This window comes from Epinephelus lanceolatus, chromosome 14 (assembly GCF_041903045.1).
Source record: "Epinephelus lanceolatus isolate andai-2023 chromosome 14, ASM4190304v1, whole genome shotgun sequence".
Classification (NCBI taxonomy): domain Eukaryota; kingdom Metazoa; phylum Chordata; class Actinopteri; order Perciformes; family Serranidae; genus Epinephelus; species Epinephelus lanceolatus.
The window spans coordinates 32716944-32738463 of record NC_135747.1 but is presented as its reverse complement, the minus strand read 5'-3'; the positions used below and the strand labels follow the sequence as shown (position 1 = coordinate 32738463).

At 39.2% G+C, this 21520-nt stretch overlaps 1 protein-coding gene across 5 annotated transcripts in view; it reads right to left on the bottom strand.

Moving 5' to 3' along the window:
- usp9 (ubiquitin specific peptidase 9) overlaps positions 1–21520 on the bottom strand; it is a 58184-nt gene that overhangs the window by 27502 nt on the left and 9162 nt on the right. For 3 of the 5 annotated variants that reach the window (XM_033616704.2, XM_033616696.2, XM_033616699.2), the window contains exons 3-18: positions 19775–19920; positions 19110–19189; positions 16794–16906; positions 13459–13677; positions 11647–11762; positions 11281–11532; positions 11028–11163; positions 10789–10941; positions 9196–9300; positions 8869–9075; positions 8628–8764; positions 6581–6619; positions 3978–4111; positions 3781–3871; positions 2497–2610; positions 2157–2385 (exon numbers count right to left, since the gene is read on the bottom strand). In XM_033616704.2, coding sequence (XP_033472595.1) covers positions 2157–2385; positions 2497–2610; positions 3781–3871; positions 3978–4111; positions 6581–6619; positions 8628–8764; positions 8869–9075; positions 9196–9300; positions 10789–10941; positions 11028–11163; positions 11281–11532; positions 11647–11762; positions 13459–13677; positions 16794–16906; positions 19110–19189; positions 19775–19920 — 2271 coding nt within the window. The remainder of the gene's footprint in view (positions 1–2156; positions 2386–2496; positions 2611–3780; positions 3872–3977; positions 4112–6580; positions 6620–8627; positions 8765–8868; positions 9076–9195; positions 9301–10788; positions 10942–11027; positions 11164–11280; positions 11533–11646; positions 11763–13458; positions 13678–16793; positions 16907–19109; positions 19190–19774; positions 19921–21520) is intronic. The other 2 variants (XM_033616718.2, XM_033616711.2) reach the window with 1 other exon arrangement.

Here is a 21520-nt window from a genome sequence, read left to right as displayed (position 1 = left end):
CTAGGTAATCAGTTACATTTATTAATTTGGCAGACGCTTTGGTGCAAAGCCACGTATAAATGAGGCACAATCCAAACAACAATACATCAAGGAGAAGCCTTCGAGAATAAGTGCCTGAACACTCAGTTTCACAAGTGTCAGAAGGATTGCAGATGCCTGAAGCAACACAGCAAATGACACGTTTTGAGAGAAAGAGAGAGAAATATCAAAAGAGAGACTGAGTATAATAGGTGGAGTATGTACTCTGGGAAGTGTAGGTCTTCAAGCTATTTTTTAAGACATAAAGGGATTCTGCTGACTGAATTGTGTTTGGTCATATATCACCAATGTCTATCTCCCTCTCTTCAATACACACAAACTTGAAAATGATCCAGTAAGAGACTTTCATCAGACATTCGAGATTTAAGTAGTGCTCAAGGTGACCAAATCGAGATATCTTCTCTTCTCTTTAAGGTATCCAATGTTTCTTAAAGCTGTTATTCAAGTCTAAACAGGGCTTGACAGTAAGGCGGCATTTATACTTCTGCACTGAATAGATGCCGTACCTACTGGTGTAGGCTCTGCATCGACATGGAGCATACGCCAGTAGTCTGAAGTGCACCTTTCCGGAAATGTAACTACACGTTGCAGTAGTGCAGACCTCCTGTCTATTTTAGTAAGCTGAAACCATTTCCCTCAGTGGAAACGAAGCTTTTATTTACTTTAATTTCACAGATAAGAAACAACGAATTGTGAAGACAATAAAGCCTCCACAAAAATAGCATTTTAAGTCTTGTGTGTGATTTATCCTGGCTTCATATGAGCAGAGGAAATCTCCGCTAGTCGCTAGGCTAATCTATACAATGTAAAATGCCATAGGCTTGTGCTAATAACGTTAGCATGTTATATTTGTTTGGAAAACGTGTTTAGTATAAGACAGTTGTTTTGTCGGTGAATCTTGTGAGTTGTAATGGAGCAGAATTTTATAATGTTACCTTTGTTAAATGTTGCTGTTGTCCCTGGCTTCATGTGAGAAGAGGAAAAGTTCGCTAGCTGCTAGGCTAATTTATACAATGTAAAATGCCATAGGCTTGTGCTAAAAACATTAGCATGTTGTATTTGTAGAGCAAATTTGTGTCCAGATTAGGGCTGCCACTAACGATTATTTTCATTGTCGACAAATCTGTCGATTATTTCTTCAATTAGTCGACTAATCATTTCATCGAAAAATGCGTTAAAATGTTGAAAAATGTCAGCCTGTCTCGCCCAAACCCCAAAATTATGTCATCTAATGTCTTGTTTCATACTCACGTCAAAGGGTTTTAGTTCACTGTCACGGGAGAGTGTGTAAAGCTGCAAATATCTGAACGTAAGAAGCTGCAATAAGAGTATTTTGGGGTACTTTTATAGTGCTTTTCTATGAAAAATGACTCAATCCGATTAGTCGACTACTAAAATAGTCACCGATTATTTTAATAGTCAATTAGTCATCAATTAGTCGACTAATCGTGGCAGCCCTAGTCCAGATAAAGACAAGTGTTTGTCTGTGAATGCTACGAGTTATAGTGAAGCTGATTTGTGTACTTGTGTTTGAAATTGTCTCTGTTAAGACATGTTTAATGTGTGTTTTGAATCAACTAAACTTCACAGCACTTCACAGAAACCCCACCGCCAACTAGTGTTTCGGAGGTGTAACTGCAGACTGACGAAGACACACCACTGCACAAGTATAAATGCTCACAACGGCGTAAGTGACATGCATAGGCTACGGTGTAGGGTCTGCTGCACAAATATAAATCCCGTTTAACGGTTGCCACTGGCAACTGGAAACACTGGCGAAGCAAGTTAAGCTGCACTTTAGATTTAAATTCTGTACAATACCAAATAAAACCCAAATCATTTTGCCCAGCTACTGTAATAAAGTGTTTTGTTATTATTTTATGACACATCTTTAAAATATGAGGTGACTAAAAATGGCAGCTGTATTTTCAGTGTGGCAACCAAAAGCTGATGCCTGGTAGCCAGCCTGGCAACCACTTCTCAAAGTAAGTGTTGAGCCCTGTGTATAGCATAATGAGAAAATAGGCAAGAGTTGAAAGGCACTTTTGGCTACCTGCCTCCCTCCCTATGAACAATAACATCCCTTTATGTGTGCCTGTTGCAACAAATCTCCTCACCCTCCAGAGGTAGTCCAAGCCTATTAGTTCCAGGTCATCCATCATGTAGGCCCTGCGCTTTGCCACCAGCTTGCCCTCCCTGCAGTTGACAGCCTTGAAGAACCTCTCAAAGCATTTCATGCCATTCTCTGTCAGCAGAGACGGGTCCAACTGCAGGACATTGTTCTCAAAGAAGTCCTTATTGATGTCTGGGTCCAGGTCTGGCTCATCACCCATCAACTTGGAGTACCTATTAGGTGACAGGAATGTAACGCAGCATTCAGAACAGACATCTGCTGATTGACATATGTGAGGGAATTCATTCAAGCCGAAGGCGAAAAGAGATCAAATCAAACCGCACCATTTGAAGCAAGCCTCACGGTCACAGAGAAACACCGCGTTCTCAGCCAGACACTTCCAGATCTGCTTGGCCTGAGGGGCGCACAGCCACAGCTGGCCATCTTTTAGCAGGAACCTGGCAAAATACACAAGAAAATCAATAACGGACACTGGTGGCCAGAAGGTTAGAGAAAATGTGCATGTGAAGGTCACGTTGTTCGTTCCAGACTTGCATCATAATTGCTGGTGGGGGTGAAGTCCCTGGCTATCATTTGCTCTTCCCTAATTACCCAATATTGTCCTTGAACAAGGTTCTTCAATTGAGTGACTTAGCAGCTCGAAGACACGACTGTGGATGTTATGTGTGGCTCCCACAGGTTGTGTGTGTGTGTGTGTGTGTGTGTCATATTCAGCCTGCATTTAACAGTATATAACATATTTTCCTTATATAGATATGCATAAATATATGATGTTAAACAGAAACCAACCAAGAACTGTCAAACATCTGTTGCTCAAATGCAAAATTTTATAGGTTTTTTAACCATGTAACACAGATATTTTCCTTGCTTTGTTCCCATGATCAGTTTGATTGAAGTAGCTTTTATTCACCATGAATGAAAGCTACACTTATCTAACTGATCATGGCAGTAATTGGATGGATCCTGCAGCAATGCAGCTGATCTGAGCCAACACATTATGAAAGATTTGGCCCCCACTTAACTCAAAGTACAGCAATATTTAAGGCAGAATATGCTTGATAATTAAGTTTTTTATATTTATATTTCCTTCATTCCTAGTTGTAGTCTCAGTTTTTACTAAAAATAATATCTTGAAGACAAAAAGAAGCACTCTCACACACTGCCTCGCTTATTGTTGGAAGTCTCTTTTGAAAAAATTGAGGTTAAATGAATGTTCTTCAGATTTATTTTGAGTATTTTTGTAGACTTCTAATCAATTTTTAATGTTACTGTCCAACTGTTGGCACATATGTTTTGAGGAAGTTTCAGGTGACAATTAGCTCAACCAATTCCTGTAGTGCTGATTGGATAATAGGATGACTGAAGCAGCTCTTTTGCGTATATACACATTGAATTATGGTGATGCTGCTCATATGCTTGATGAAGGTCTGAGGGACCAAAACGTCACCTTGATAAAATGAAAATTCCAGCAATAAGCGAGACCATGTGTGGGAGCTCTTTTCTTGTCTTCAAGATTGCACCTCCTCCGAAGCACCTGTCATACATTCAAGTGTGCTGAAAGAAATCACATTTGATATATTTGCATGTGACATATGATGTCATTGTACCTCAGGAAGTTGAGTCGTTCCTGCACTTCCTGTACATGGCTGTAGCGGCTTCCTGGCCTGACCGTCTGGGGGTCAAACTCAGCCTGTTCTTCTGTAACAGCACACAAACGAACACTCAGACTACAGACAGTGCATGTCCCTGAGCCAACTACCAATAAAAATTAAATGTCCCGACTAACACAGCCCCGATAATGTACCTTTGGAGAACTGCCTCATGGTCTCCATGTAGGCCGAGAGGTTCTCAGCCACCAGGGTGACCAGAGCATGGTTATGCTGCAGCTGGTTGATCAGGTCATGGCGGTAAAACACATGAGGACTTCTCTGGGTTTGACTAAAGACAGAACAGCAGGAGGAGCGGATGTTGTAAAGGGAGACAAAAACAGATATTCACTCAGGAAGCAAGAGCAACGTTCAAACAGAGAGATAATGAAGCTGACATCATGTGCTTTTAGTAACACAATTTCTGATCAAGAAAAACATAGCATGACTGATTTCTCATTTGTTTCTATCAGGGACATAAAGAAAGCAGCTTTTGGCGTGTGTGTGTGTGTGTGTGTGTGTGTGTGTGTATGTGTGTTGTAGAATAACCAGCAGAAGAGGTCATATCAATAAAGGCCATTTCCTGCCTTGTTTTCCACATAAAATAATGTTTTTGGCTTGAAAACTAGTCGACTGGAGAACCAAATGAGCCTGAAATCTATTACTCAGTTTTGATAGCCACCACTCTAAAAAGAGCCACATGAGAATCTGCAACACATTAAAATCTGTTTGAATCACCAATGCCAAATTAGAACGAGTTGGCTTAGATTTATTCAAAATTCTGCAGTTACATTATGACTCCAGTTTACTTATTATTAGTGGCTGGGTTACACTGAATAGAGAAGCTATCTAGAACACATTCTAGTGTTTCTGTATTTCTCATAACTATATGCATATCACATGCAGAAAACAATATTAACATTAATGTGAGTGGGTTCAAGGCATGAAATACCCCTGATATTTTGCATTGAGTGATTTGTGCTGAAAGGAGCTGGCATCAGGAAGAACGGGGCTCCATCTCAAAGGACCTTTCATTTAGTTGTGTTACTGACTAGATTAAAGGACTATTCTGTGTGTGTACTACAGCTTGTGTTCAGTAATGAGAAACTGCAGCGTTTACCCAAAGATGTCTACTTTTTAGGGTGCTTTCAGACCTAGAGTCGTCTCCTTTGGTCTGAATCAGGGACTAATTTTGTCACAAAGTTGTATAATTGCCTAGAGTTGGTTCGTGTTCTCACGGCAGCATTTACAAGCGGACCAGATCAAATGCCTTGTGTGAGAAAGCTGCTCTTGATTGGTCAGAATTTCCATGTGGGATAAATCCAGGAAGTAAAGCAAACGTTGAAGAAGAGTACACTTGCAAGATAAATGTGACACTTTCTAATGTCACAATGGAGGGACAACTACACAGGTTGATTTTAGCGCTGCTCATCGTGGACTATATTGCTGTCATTGTTCATTTTAGTCAAAGCATACAGTTTGAAAACGAGACGCGGCTCCAACTAGAAAACAATGTTTTGATGCACTGGATGTGCTGAATGTGCATATTAAGGCAGTACAGGAGGAGGTGCACATTAATAATCCTCCAGGACTGTAACATGCTCATGTTTAACCCAAACAATGTGTCATGTGACTGCAGTTGGTTCAGATCCAGGTCGGAACACGTTCTCACCACAAACGAACCGCACCAGAGTGCGTTTGTAACTGGACCAAGACCACCTCTGCGGTGCGGTTGTTCTGGTGCGATTACTGTGTTGACACCTGCCCAAACGAACCGCACTTACGGGGCAAACAAACTTGAGTTTGAATGAACCAAACCAAACAGGTTAGGTGTGAAAGCACCCTTAGAAATTATGGTAACCATGCCTCATACATTTTCTTTTAGACTTGGCTTGCATTTAGTAACCTCACCTTGATTTGAGCTAACTTGACACTGCATTCATGTACACAAACCATAATATCTTCAGCTACTATTTCCTAAATTGCTTAATAAAGCTGAAACGATTAATTGATCAGCAGTCAACTATTAAATTAATAGCCAACTATTAGCTTCTTAAATGGGAATATTTTCTGTTTCTTTCACTCCTCTCTGACAGTAAACTGCATATATGTGGGTTGGGACAAAGCAACACATTTGAGGATGTCATTTGGGCTTTGGTAAACACTGATCAACATTTTTTTCACAATTTTCTGACATTTAATAGATCAAACAACAAATCAGTTTATCAAGAAACTAATCAACAGGTTGATTACTGATGCTTGATATTTAACTCAAATGACATTACATTAATCATCTAAGAATAAATGTGATAACTCATTATGATTATCTTTATATTAATAGCCAACATTAATTTAAGCCTACTGTATTATATAATTGTGACCACAGTTTTCAGTCCATTATCTTGCTTCAACAAATGTGATGGATGAGCACCTGGGCTGCCAAGGTTTCTAACAGCAAGTGCAGAGAAACTATAATTTAATGTTCCCCAGAACCCTTCCAAAATCTGGAGGTCATTGCTGAGCCATTAGTCAGAATACAAGTCATCTTGAACTACACTTGTGCAGGACCTTAAACAGGAGATTGGATGAGGAATCAGTCATTTGAGATGAAACCCAAGAAAGAATTGCTTAAGCGGATTCATGACAGAGATTTACATCTTGTATAGTATATATATATATATATCATGAACATGTCAAAGAGAAAGTTAGACTTGACGTGAAAAAGAAATAGGTAGAACCCTGGAATTGGCACTCAACTTACCCCACTAAGTTCGTTTGTATGTTAATTGGCATTTTCTTTCTGAAAAACAACAGGCATGTATACTACATGTTTTCTACATTGACTAGAAAAAATGCTGTACTTCAAGATATTAAAAAAATTCCAATTAATGCTAACCAATATGACTAAGTATCAATCTCACAATTATTTCACAAATGTACCATGGTAGCATTAAATCAGTGCTTGTAAAATCTCTCTTTTTGTTGTATTACCACTGCTCCCTGACAACTTAACATCCTTATGACGTGATTCACTGGCAGAACAAGTTTTGAATTATGTTAAAACTGCACTTCTCATCAGCATGTATAACAAATAGGCCAAAAGCACAGGTGTTTCTGTTTCAGGGACCAATAACATCATTAATGTTTGTATAATAAGTCAAATTGTTGACTGTTAAAAAAGAATTTAAATTAAAAAAACAAACAAATATTATATATTTACATATATTTGTGTAACCTCAAACTATTTATTTATCATTTACTTGACAAGCTAGCTACCAGACTAAACCAATAATTAACCTGTCACCTGTCAACAGCAATGGGGATTTTGACTGGTTGGATGTGATTGATTGGGCTTAAAGTGGGTTACGTTAGAGCTGAGTCTATCAACATTCTCCAGCATCATTGTTCAACTGCAGTTACAGAGTTAACTTCGTTACACAGGGCTCAAAGTACCTATTTCTGTACATATGCATGGCTGAATGTAATAATTAAAAATTACTTGCACCAATTTTATTAACCTGCACCAGTTGTGTATTATCTTATTATGTGTACTATGTTTAATCTTGGCATCAACATCGATGCTGCAACATTTTCTTCTTTAAGACGGTTCAAATATAAGACATTTGTCAGTGTGTTATGATGTAATTTGAGCTGACTTTCCCTTTAATTTTCCTGAAAATTAAAGTACCGTGAACTTCAGATACTACATGGTCAGATAACATCGAAAATGTCAGTTAACCTCTGAAGGAAAAACAATTACTCATTTACTTTATAAGTGCTTAATGATGAGGACATTTTCAGTGTGTTACAATATAATCTGAGCTGACTTCAGCTGTACAGTAATGTACATTTTGAGCAGGAATCTGCTGCACTTCTCTGCAAACCTAATATAAAAACATTTTTATCATATCAGGATTGACTATATATAATGTATAATAAATTACTGCTGTAATGCAACTCTCTGTACGTCCATTTTGGCCTCTCTGAGTCAGCTGCCAGTGCACAACAGCAACCAGGTTTTACATGGAGCTGCTGTTGCGCTGCTCTGTATTGTCAGTTGTGTGTGTCTCACAGTCAATGCATGAGAGTTGGCAGCCCTTAACAACATATTTTCTATGACAAAGAACTACAAGTTACGTGCACAGCTTAAATTTTACACACACTACCGTGCATATGTGAGGTATTTCAAGCCCAGTTATAGTGTAACAAAGCAAACGCAGTGTGTATACCATGCAGCTCTCCTTAGTGTGCCAGAAAGAAAAGTGAGCATCCCTTGCCCCAAAGCATCCTTACTAAAAATAATAGTGGCCAAATACCTGTAATGCTTGATTTAAGGAACAACAAACAGTAGGACGTTTTAAGAACATAGCCAAAGTAAAGACGATGGGATAAAAATTTGGTTTAGTGAGAAGTATTTAAGAGCATAATTCATTTATAAATTTCGGGTGTAGCTCCCAGCCCTGTTGGCCAGCACTGATGGTTAATTAGTGCACTGGGGGGAGTTGCAGAAGACAATTCTGATACTATTTTGTCATAATATGACCATAAAATCTAGGGCCATTTACTCTCTTGGGCGAAATGCTTCACCTCTCGTGCAGATGTGATAGAAATGCCAGGAATGCCAGTTGGACAAAATTAAGTGAAAGTGAAAATTAAGAGTTTTTCTTATAGGTGTTCATGCAACATGTGCAAAATGCATATTAATAATTCAGGATAAAATACTTTACAAATATAATAAATAAACACTTCATACTTGCCGACATTTGAATCATCCCGTAATGTAAAACAGGTTTTCACCATGACCTTACCTAAGGTTTTGAGGGGCTTCTCCAAAGAGGCTACAGATTTCTCTGATTTGCTTCAGGGCAGGGATCACCCATTTGTCATTGGTTCGTAGCTCCTCTATGAAGCGATCTATCCACTGAATCTTCTGTGTGTCTCTGTCCTGTGGGTGAAAGTTTAACATCCTCAGTATTGTGATGTAAACAAGCCGTTCATCTTAGATTTTGCAGGCCATTCATCGTTTTATATATATTCAAAGACATGTACCTGTGAGCAGCTGTAATCTAATATTTTGATGTGAGCACTAAGAGCCTGGTCCATGATATCTACAGGCACATCATCGCTGTGTGCCAGGTTCCACAGCAAGTTGAGGACCTTGTGGGCCATCACCCCATCCTTATCGTCCTCAGCCAAGCGCCGGATAAGCTCCAGCAGTTTTTCACGCTGCTTCTTGCTGGCATTGGTCCAGCTTGCCTGCACAACAGAAACAACCAGGTCCAAAAGTTAAGGCAGCGCTGAACCAATGAAGACATACAGCATATTACAAAACTACTTCATAACCTGGATTGAGTGAGTGATGCAACCATTACTTACCTTGAAACAGTCAAAAAGGTGATCAAGCTGCTCAGGTGAGAAGTCCCACGCCAGCTTGGCCAGGAGGTCATGGACATTCTTCACAATTGCCTCGTGTTTACCAGCCTGCAGATATACAACGAGACAACTCTTGGGTTAACAAAATACTTAGAACATCCACCACCAGAAGTCCCAGAAGGGGCAGAATATGTAACGGTTACAATGGAGACAACTGCCAATCAACAGCCAGATCCATCAGCCAAGTTTTTGTATTTGCAGTTGGGTCTCCGTTCCAGAAAGTGAGCCATGCTTTGTAACATGTATTTTGATTGGATGTTCTTTTGAAAACAACTGAAACTAATCTACATTTGAACTGAAGTAATACTGCTCTACTAAAATCTCCAGCAACACTTTTAGTACTGAGAACTACTTTGATGACCCTGATAAAGGCCCACGCTGAAAAGCATTAGCCTCACAATTAAATCGTTCTTTATAGTGCTAGTGGAATTTTGACCTCTTCAGACCGATTCTTTTCTCCATGCACCTTGAAAATGGGTTAAGTTGTCCCAGAAATCCATACACTGCTTCTACTCCATGTGCTACCAGAGCCCAATTTCCAGCTGTCTGTCAGTGTCACGCTATTCAGCCTTTATCTGTACTGGTATAGTTGTTAGGCCTATCGTGATAATTATGTTTTAGACTTTTCATACAATATGGCCATGACCTCGATCAGTTTGCTATTTGCAATTGCGTACATGAGAATGTCACTAGAATTTCAGCCAACATAATGTCAGACTAAATAGTAGGTCTTAATTACTTTTATAAAAATGTTTTTTTTTTTTTTCCATTTTCCAATTCCAGTGTCTGAATATTCTCAACCATTTGAAATTCATTGCTTTTTAAAAATTGTTTGCTTGCATTATTATGCTATCATATCAGTGGTAATCACAGTTATCTCTGGGAAGATAAATTGTCCAACAAAAGTCAACATGACAGTAGCACAAATGCTAGTGACATCAGCTGATGTTGAGGATCATTTTCAGTCTACATTCATAACTGGGCAGGTAAGTGTGACTGAATGAAAGGTTTGTTGCTCACCATTATTAAATACTGAGCAGACAACCACCTGAATGTCTAATGGATACTGACAGTCTGAGGCATACAATATTGACTTAACACCTCCAAGCTATTGTCATTCAACATGTATATTTAAAACTATAAGAACATACAGTTTGTCCGTACAGTGTACAAAATGAAAGAACATGCACATAAGTCACATTGTGTTACGTTATATCACAATTACTCATGTAGCAGTGCTGTACTGTTGTATTCTGAAGAAGAGGGCGTCAGCTGAAGGCTGTATTCATGTTTGTCTGTTTAGATCCAACTAAAAAACACCTACACTTAATATATACTCAATATAATAAATATCAGCATATTAAGCCTATATAATGAAAAGCAACAATTTATATTACTATAATGAAGCATTGGGTAAATACAGAACAAACATGTGCTTGCTTTGTCTCATATTGTCAGAAACAGACAACCTTATAATGATCATTAGCCACTTTATAGACTGAACAACAGATCTTTACAATACTAGCTGCTGCATACCTGTGCCGCCCAGATGTTGTCCAGATCCTGCATTGTAAGCGCTTTTTCTTTGATAACGAAGCGAAGGATCTTCTCCAGTTTCTCTACGTACTGCGGCTGGTGCAAACTGTCCCTCAGCACGATCGACAGGATGTGGTTCTGCTGGATCCACTCCTGACGAAGGACAAGGTGACACAGAGAGGATTTTAGAGACAGAGTAATATTTGATGCACAGTACAAATGTTAGGAGCTGAGCTTACCGCCATGCGCTCTGCAGTCAGCCACTCCTCCTCCTCAGGGTTATGCCGATGGGTGTAGTAGGACACACTGGAGATCACCTTGTTAACTTCATTTAGTGCATTCATTTTGCCGTTAAAAGAAGAAATTTGCAATAACCTGGTGATAGAAATTGAGAATTTAATCAGTTAACGTCAGATCATATTGAATGCCCTCTGATTTTAAGAAACATCCTTACTCGAATAATAGGAGCAAACATGACCTTTCGATACTCACCTAAGAATCATTTTTAATCTAAAAATCTCTAAGTTCTTCACTGTTTCCTCCTGCCCCGGTACACGAGAAGCCAGATTCTTCAGAGACTTGATTATCATGGACAGTGCGTCGTTTTTGGCTTCATTCTTGGCCTCTTTCTTCAGCTCCTCGTCTGTGAGATTCTCTAGAAACTGGGGAACCATCTCGATGACTGGAAGGAAGTACTTCTTTACTGTGTGCAATGTGAGGAACTCGTAACACTGGCCAAAAGGCCTGTAACACAGAGAACACAAAATTAGGACATCAACATTACACTGGGAGCACATAAAATATTAAGGAAAGCCAATTGAAATGGTGTAGCATATTCTTTTCATACAACAGCCTTACTTGATAAGTGCAGCGATGATCTGGACGTTCAGTGCTTGGCCGCTCATGAAGCGATCGTGCAACATTTGAAACCCGTTTAACGTGCCAAATTTGTTTATTAAGTCCACCAACCAGCCCTGTAACAACAAAACAAAACAAACACAAGAGAGAAAAACTAATTTAAAAAGTTGCCTTTAATCCAGTGTTGGAAACTAGCACCAGTCAATATGGTGAAATATGCAATTGTCTGCTAGATTTGCTTTAGTCACCAGCCAAAACAAACCAATGGTAATCTATTGAGTGGCTGGTAGATTTTGAAATCCATCAGCCACATTGGCAGGTGGACAAAAAAGTTCATTACCAACCCTGCTTTAATCTGACTGGGAGATGGTTTCACAAATTATATTCAATTTCCATTAAAGAGATTTCCTTTCCCTGAATTAATTTCCCCAGAAAAATAAAGACATTTCCTGATTTTTTTTTTTCTGAAAACTTAGTTCACAATTACAAGCTTGAAAAGCAGTATTTTTGGTGCATTATTTTTTCCTTGAGTGTCATTTCAGGAAGAGATTCAAGGGAAGGCATTGAGGAAGAGACACAGAGAAAGGGATCCAAAGCATTAAGGAAGGAAGAAATCCAAAGCATTGAGGAAGAGACACATTATTATGCTGTGTTCACACTACGAGCAACACAGCGAGCAAGTCATTTTGAATGGAACCAGTGGCATGACAAACTCACACTTGTCGTTTTGGCACAGCATGATGCGTTATAAATTTTTCAGCGCTCCAATGATGCGATGAAGCCTTTACCAGTGATTACTTTTGGTTTCTAGCTGTGGTACTGTGTTATCTACCTAAGTTAGCTGAAGCTATGCTAGCTTTCTGTGCGTTGCAGTTCCCACATGGATGCAATGGGGGGGCAAAATGTGATGATAAAATGGGGCTCAGGCATTGTTAAAAAACACTGATTTTTCTTTTTTTGGCCAATTACAAACTTCAGATGATGTTCTGTTGAGGTGCTTTGTTTCAAGTAGCAGACACCCACCAGCCCAGGACAACAACTACATCAACTAGCGCTTGAGCAACACTTAAACAGCGACTCAGTGATGATATAGCTGGCCATGCTGTTGCTTTGTCGCTCAAATTGTAAACACGGCATTAGAGAGGGACTGGGAAAGACTTCAAACGGCTTTACCTGACGAGAAATTTAACTGATGCTTTTAAGCTAATAAATAACTTTAAAAGAAATTCAAAAAGCAGTAGCATAATCTGACTTAATAGTTGCATCGTGGAACCCTAAGTAGTCCTGGGCCCCCTGCCAGCAGAGGCAGACAGGCAAGCAGTACTGCAGTACTGTTCATACTGACCTTGTGCCCACGCTGTATTCATCATTTTCTACTGTAAATTTCCTATTCTCTGTTGTATCCACCTTCTCTTTCATACAACCGGCTTTCTGACAAAAGCATTAAGTGTTTTATAGACTGTGGGTTCCATATTTTTCATTATCAGGCGACTCCAGAGAGGGATTCTCTTTGTTTCACAAGGGCCCTTAGGGTGAGACTAAAATGCCACTCTATGGATTCTGTCTGGGAGGAAGAGAGACAGGCCGGCGGCCCTCTGGAGGGAGAAAACAGCCTGTTTTCTACACAACAGCTCCTTACAAAATGGGTTTTGATATTATACACGCTTTAACATTTACCATACAATAGAAATACATCTGTTAATTAATATCAAGCACACTGTAAACTGCTAACAGTGCCATCTGATCACAGAATATGGGTCGAAAAAGTCAATTTTAAGAAAGGTTAGGTCAGCTGTTGCAGTGGTGATTCACCTTAGGAGAGCGTGGGTCTGGTGGTCGGGCGAAGAGCTCATCGTCGGCCAGCTGTGCTCCCGCGGGGACAGTCTCAGAGGGCCGTGTGCCATTGTAGATGTGGAACTTGCAGTGAGGGTTGGTGGCCATCGCCAGCAGCTCCAGTAGAGGGAACCAGTCCTGAGAGAGCTTGGCCACACACAGCTCCACCAACCGGTGTGTGTTATTGATGATACACCTCTGTGAAAACAAGGTTTGTGGGGAGAAGGAAAACAGTGACATATTAACGATTAGACTATGAGAGACAGAGAAAGAAAGCAAGAGAGGGTGAGGAATAGAATTTCAAATCCAACTGGAAAATGTCCTCAGGAATGCGGAGATCCTCTTTTGGTTTCGTAACAATGACCTTGCATTTTCACCTAAAAATCCCAGATACGTCTGGGTGGCCAAAGTATAATTTATGACTAATATTACAAGAACAAGGTTTATGAGTACAGTTTGACATCATCTAATTTGCACTGAATCCCAAGACCCTTTTCACAGAACAGTGAACATATCGCTTATCTTGTCAATTAAACAGAATCACACAACCACTGTTTCTTGATGCAACTCAAATTTTTAACCACTTAAAGTCTATTTTAACCTCAAGAGCTGACTGCAACATCACCAAAAGTGTGTGCACGCTGTGTAAAAAATAGTTAGCAAGATAACATTAGTAATTTAGCCTCTAACTCAGCTAATGTCTGAATCTTCTCTCTTATTGAAGCCTTAAATCTCCTGAATTACTCTTCCACAGCTCATGAACCTGATTTCAGGTGTCCAGCATGTTGAAAACAGGTAAGTAAAGGATATAAGCTGTGCTAAAAACTTTCCTCATAACGCAACAGAGATATTTGTGTCAGCATAGGCCATTTATATCTCATGTTTTTTGCACAAATAAAAATAAAGAGATCAGCCAAATGCCATGACCTGAAGCACATACGTATTAGAGCTGTACCAAAATGAGAATTCAAAAGTAATACGTTGATCTTATTTAACAGTGTGTGAGTCAGCATTTCAAATTATGTGCTACTGGTTCCTGGTTAACACAGTGTACCTGGAAATATGAGAGATGCTATATTATTCATGGCTTCTGCCCAGTTACCCTGCAGTCAAGCGAGCCTCAATAGAGCAGCTGCTACAGACTTAACTCCTAAAATAGACTACCTGTCAAGTCGAATGTTTTACTCAAAATTTGGTGCGATTACTAGCATCTAACATCATCGACATGTTTGATGTGAAAACTTCAGAGTTCAACATAAACAAACAAAATGTGTGGCTCCTAATTGTATCATTAAAAATGACAATACGGTGCCTACTTCTGCAGGGCTGCTGACTGATACACAGATCTGATGGAGCCACATATCAGTAATCAATATGGGACTGACTCTTCTAATTTCAGAGCAGTTGCCAAAAAAAGCAGAACATTTAGGTGCAACATTTTGGTGCTGGACCATAATCAGGCAAATAGTTTGTAACAATGAAAGCTTTCCTAAAAAGGGAGTGGCTGTGTTTACATTATGAACAACAACGCAACAGCATGACCAGCGACATTATCACAGAGTCACCGCTGGAGTGTTGCTCAATCGCTCATTGATAAATAGTTATGTCATCATGGGCTTGCGTGTGTCTGATACTTGCAACAAAGCACCACAAAAGAATGCCATCTTACGATTATTTGGTCTACGCTCATCAATGTCTTAGCCCCATTTTAACATCACATGTCACCGCCCCATTGTATCAACATATCCACTACAACGCAAAGAAAGCTAGTACTGTGTAAGCTAACTTGGCTAAATAGCAGTACCGCAGCTAGAAACAAAAAACAGGGTTTCCCACACATTCATTTAATTGTGGCAGCCCGCCATGATATCAACACCTGCCCACAAAATGATTTCGATTTTTTGGAGCTCGACTGTTAATTAGGAATGCTTTTGGAATATATATACTGTTCGGTTATTCATTGAACCACATTCTCAGAGCGCAGAGCATACTCCAGGCACAGACGAAGCAGTACAACGCCAGGTGCAGTTAAAGTGAAACTTAACCATTCATTGCAGTGGGTCTAAAAGTCTGTTTTCACTTCCTCCTGCAGCAGCAGATTTCATCCATCGATCTCACCAGATCAGCTCTGATTTAATCAACTGATCGATTATCCAACCAACCAATCAAACTCCACAAAAACAAAAACTACTGCAGAGGAAATAAAAACCTCATGAAGATTTCCGGCAATGCTGCGTTCACGGACCTGCAAAATCCTCCGTATTCAGAAAGGGGACACAGACCGATACAAAGGGACACACACACACGCGCGCGCACACCTTATATCATCAACTTCTGCTTTTCCGCGATTTATCCTTTGGGGCTTAAAGCATTCATTTTGAAAGAATCTGCCCATTTGATGTTAGCATTTTGGGGAATGATTGTCACTATACAGAGTGTTTTACTTTTGTAGTAAGCCACTCCCCACTTTAGATGGCTTCTCATTGTTACAAACTATTTGCCTGATGAAGGTCTAGAACTGTAATGTCTCAAATCTTTTTTTTTTTTTTTTGACAATGTGAGAGAGGTTATTTGGAACTTCTCATCTCTTCTCTCCTCTCCCAAGCACCTGTCTCATGAAAAAGATGTGCGAAGAGTTCTGCGTAATGTGCTTGAATAAGGTTATAGATTTTTACAAAATGCACTTAACATCATTTGAGGTTGACAGGAGACACAAAGATGTTTTTGCTCCTTTCCGTCCTTGTCTGTCTCGCTGGTTTACCATGAAAAGGTTCCAGAGATCAATCTCCTTAACACAACACAACAGCCAGCCTCAGCTACTTCTAACAAAAAGATCATTGATCACTGCTGGCGTTGCCTCTTTCCCTCAGCTCTAAGAACACCAAACAGAAAACTCAATTTACAGGCAAGACCAAGGTCTGAACAATGCACGCATCCAATGAGATAAAGGCAAAGATGTCGAACAAGAAATAAGGTGACTGTGCTGAGTCATGCCACCTGACAATAATATAGATTTCTGTCAGCCTTTCGTAACACCTTTGAACCCTTCCAATTTACACCAGAACAGAGTAGCTGTCGTGCTCTGTAGGAAGTGAAAGCAGGGTCAAATTCCAAGGATGGTTATTCTTTACCTCTAAAATTGAGCTTTTATATGCATGACAAATGTCAGCCATATTTCCTTTCATAAAAACGAAAGACCTGAGTTAATTATGTGTATTATGGGTTGGTTACTTATTTGAATGAATGATTTAACTCCAGACTGTTATCAGTTATCTTTTCAGGCACTATAATACAAAGCAACAATGAAAACTCACATGAATCTCAAACTTCCAGCCACTGACTGCCTCGTCTGTCAAGATCTTTGTGAAGGAGATGGTCAGACCATCTCGGAAAAACCTCTGACATGCCTCACACTTCACATCCAGTCCTGCAAAGAAAGACATCTCTCATTTAATACCACGCAGTTCATACACCATGTACAACAAAGTGAAATGAAAGACACAAATGAAAGGACGTTTAAAGCCTAACTCAAGTCTGCAGACTTATAGTATCTCCAACTAACTTTAATCTCAGCAAGGCTATATATCAAACACATTTCATATATAAAGTACAAAACATATATTTTTAATAACAGAGTCGAGTCAGAGAGCAAATATTATTTTCAAGGACATATTTCAACAGCCTGAATGTAATGTTTGTCAACAAAATATTTATTCTCATAACATTACAACAACTAGTGCAGACAGAGTAACAGTAATGATGTGTATATTCAGTTCAGTACAGGGGGAAGTATGAGGTGGAAGAAGGCTTGATTTTAGTGGTGAAATAATTATGCTATTAGTCACTTGAGGGAAATTTTTTGTTGCTTTTTACTTTTTGTTTCAGTGTGAATTAAAAATCTTTGGGTTTTGGACTGTTAGCGGGGCAAGTCAAGTGCAAATTATGTCATAATGAAGCTGTTCTCGGTTCTATATAATTGTAAATGACTTATTTTGTTTGATGTGTTAACACTATTTTAAAACAAACTAAAAATGCTATTTGAAAAAAAAAAAACCTTGGGCTCTGGGAATGTGTGCTGGGCTGTTGATATTTTATTATATTTTATGGTCTAAACTACACTGAACAAAATATGAACGCTTTTGTTTTGCTGCTGGTTTTCATGAGTTGAAATAACACATGGTAAAGAACTTTTAAGGAAACACAAAAGGCTGGGGGTGGGAATCACCAGAGGATCCACGATACGATATCATCACCATACTCAAGTCACAATTCAGTATTATTACGATTTTAAATATGTTGCGATATGCTGAGTATTGCGATAAAATATATTGCGATTTATTACCGTTTTTCAACTGTAAACTATGTCCCCAAAGGAAAACTTTGTCAGCATCTGTTTTATCTAATAAGATAAATCATCATTCATTTTTGCAGCAGCAGCAGCACATTGTATCTAGTGGACTGAGAAAGCAATTGATATTATTCTAATAGGCTATCTAAAGTTTAATTTGTACTTCTCATAATTATAATTCATAGAGTTAAAAAAAATACTTGGCACTGTGTGACGATACGATATTGCCACACAAAAATATCACAATTCTATGCTGTATGGATTTTATACCCCTCCTCTATCTCAGATATGTCCACAAATTTGTTAGAATCCACGTTAGTGAGCACCTGCACCATTGCCAAGATAAGCCATCCATCTGACAGATGTGGCATATCAAGATGCCGATTTAACAGCATCATTATTGCACAGGTGTGCTCTGGGATGGTCACAATAAAAGGGCACTTTAAAATTTGCAGTTTTATCCTGAAAAACGACATTTATTATGACTGCACATAATTAGGGTTACAGAAATGCATTTTTGGATCATAGACACCCCAACAAATAAGTCAGTATCTGGTGTGACCACCATCTGCCTCATGCGGTGTAAAACATCTCTTTAACATTCATCAGGTTGTTGGTTGTGGCCTGTGGAATTTTGGCCCACTCTTGCAGAGTGGCTGTGCACAGGTGCTGGATATTAGCACTAGAGATGGCTGTATGGTAATGAAATGAAAATTCAATTCACAAGAAACAGCTCTAGTGGACATTACTGCAGTCAGCATGCCAATGGCACGCTTCTTTAAAACCTGCAACATCTGTGGCATTTTGTTGAGTGATAAAATTGTAAATTTTAGAGTGGCTTTTCATTGCGACCATCCCAGAGCACACCTGTGTAATAATGATGCTGTTTAATCAGCATCTTGATATGTAGCATCTGTCAGGTGGATGGATTATCCTGGCAAAGGTGCAAATGCTCACCAAAACAGATTTTAACAAATTTGTGACATTTGAGAGAGATAAGGCTCCTGTGTGCATTGAAAAATTCTGAGATCTTTGATTTCAACTCATGAAAAATGGGAGCAAAAACAAAAAGAGTTGCATTTATATTTTTGTTCAGTGTATAATCAATATTTATTAAATGACTTAAAAAATATTCAGCAGATTAATTTAAAATGAAAATACTTGTTAGAGGCCCTATTCTTTGCTTTAAATTGAATTTGTGATGACAAACAATACATACTGCATGATAAGCCTTTTTTAAAGCAGACTGTAGGATGTGCAAACACACTGTATTATTCCTTACCTTTTTTACTCAGGTCAATAGCAGCTTCCAAGAGGACTTCTAACTCTCCTTTTGGCAAAACTGGAACGACCCAACGAGGCCTGGGAGAAAATAAAACACATGAATCAATAGAAAAAACACCGTATTTGAGGAAAAAAGCATGGATGCTGCATGGATGATGTCACCCCGAAGAGCTCAATTTACTTCGCTCTTAAGAGGGGACGTGACTGTGATGTAATGTGTTTCAGGCTGAATAAGAAGCTAATTTTGAATGGGGCACACAAAGTTAATGGAGAGACATGAGTAGACGCAGGCTCTTGGTGTAATAAATTAAGCTTGATTTGAAAATGTTTTGACTTAAGTCTAAAATCTGCACTTGTCACAAACTACACAACTGAATTTCATACAAATACGGAGTCAGGAGGAGGAGGGAAAGAGTCTGGAGTAAAATAAACTACTGGAGTGTGTGGTAAGTTTTGAAATTGGTGCAAATCACAGCTGTCAATCAACACACAAGAAGATGACAGTATAGTTATTATATCCTTTGTCACGATACAGACTGCAATTTTACTTTTCAAACTGTAGAGCAATATATCTATGTGAGAGTCCACATTCTGTTTGTATCTTGTGTGGTGAATTAGAGGTGACAGAGGATGCAGCCTCTACGTCAGCATGTGAGTACATACCTGTTGATCATATCATCCAGCTTGGCTAGGTCAGTGTGAGGGAAGGCGGGCTCCTCCTCTTCCAGCTGAGGGGGGCCATCCCCCTGGCCCTGCTCATCTGGTGGGCTCACTGGAGAGTTCTCATTAGATGAGTTAGGAGATGATGTCTAGAAAAGCAAAGACAATCAAAATCAGTCAATGCCTATTTTTCTCTGCGGATGTATCATATAACCAAAACATGACAGCGATACTGTGTCAGACCAGGTATCAAAAACAAAAGTACGAAGAGGTAACATCATTTTTTTTATAGATCTGGTGTAAGTGCTGATTATGCTGATTGCTGTGGAGCTCCGGGTCACAGCGACTGCTCGCGCCACCATCTTAGCCTCAGTGTAACACTTCAGGGTACTTCATCATACAGTTGACCAGATTCAATCCCTCAGAATTCAGCTTTAATAAAATGTTTTGTGCATCCTTTATGAAGCATTGGTACACTGTCAGGAAAATATAAACACCTGCAGGATGTAGTCTAATTGAAACACCTGGATGATGTAATGTAATTAGGGCTGTACCAAATGTCTGTTTTGTTTCTTTACATTTGAAGCATCCATTAAGGTTTTTGAATAAAGTTTAGAATGTAGGTCTTCAGATTTTATGATGTCATCACCCCCGGAAAATGTGATTCCTCTGATTATATGAGCTAGTCTTCTTTTTTGTAATCAAATCATCTTTCTTAAATGAAAAAAATGTAATTTATGGGGTGTTAAATATTTGCTAAACTGCCCTGCAGGTACGCACCTGTAATAATGTTGTGCAGCAAGCAAGAGACCAAACATTTTTGACCGCAGTGAAAATGTCGTTGAAAGGCTTCTTTTTTTTAAAAAAAAAAAAAAGATTTAAATGTTTGGTTCTTCAGAGTCTGAAAAAATCCTACGCAGCCACCACCGCGACTTTTTGTGATTGGCTGAGCGCATTGCTGATTGTTGTTTGGCCCGATTTTTGTCACTTTATTTTGCTAATGTCATGGTCTCCCTCTGAAGAACGAGTGAGAGCCACGGCTCAGCTGCCTGCTCAAACATAGTTAACATATGAAATGTTAATTTAGAATTTAAATGCCACTGTTATGAATCAGGCTTCAAAGCTTCAAACTACTCAGTACACGCAGTACTTCATTTTACTGCAGTTTTTATAGTGCATTGTATATGGTGGCAGAGTGGATGGCTGGAGCCGATCCTAATTGATATGGGGGAGAGGCAGGGTATACCCTAGACAGGTCACCAGACTATCACAGGGCTGACAGAAAGAGACAGGCAACCATTCACAACTCAAATTCACAACTCAGAGTCAACAATTAGCCTGACCTGCCTGCTTTTGTACTGTGAGAGGAAGCTGGAGCACCTGGGGAAAAGCTACACTTACATAGAGAGACCTTGCAAACTCCACATAGCAGGGTTTAAAGCCGGTACTTTGTTGCTGTGAGGCAACAGTGCACTGTGCTGCCCTTATTCAAAAATGCACAAGACTAAAACTATCTGTAGTGCTCATTACACACCAGTAAACAAAAATGTTGGATAGACAAAAAACAGAAAACAACTTTGTTAGTGTTTCTTACTGCTTTTGGGGTTAAGAATTTCAAGTATGGCTTGACAGTGGAGATCCGTTAACAGCCATGTTGTTGCAGATAACTTGTTTATCCTCTGGTGTTTAATTTGCTGGTGCTGTGTTTTTTGATAGTATAACAGTGACAGGAAACACCATGAGATAAGG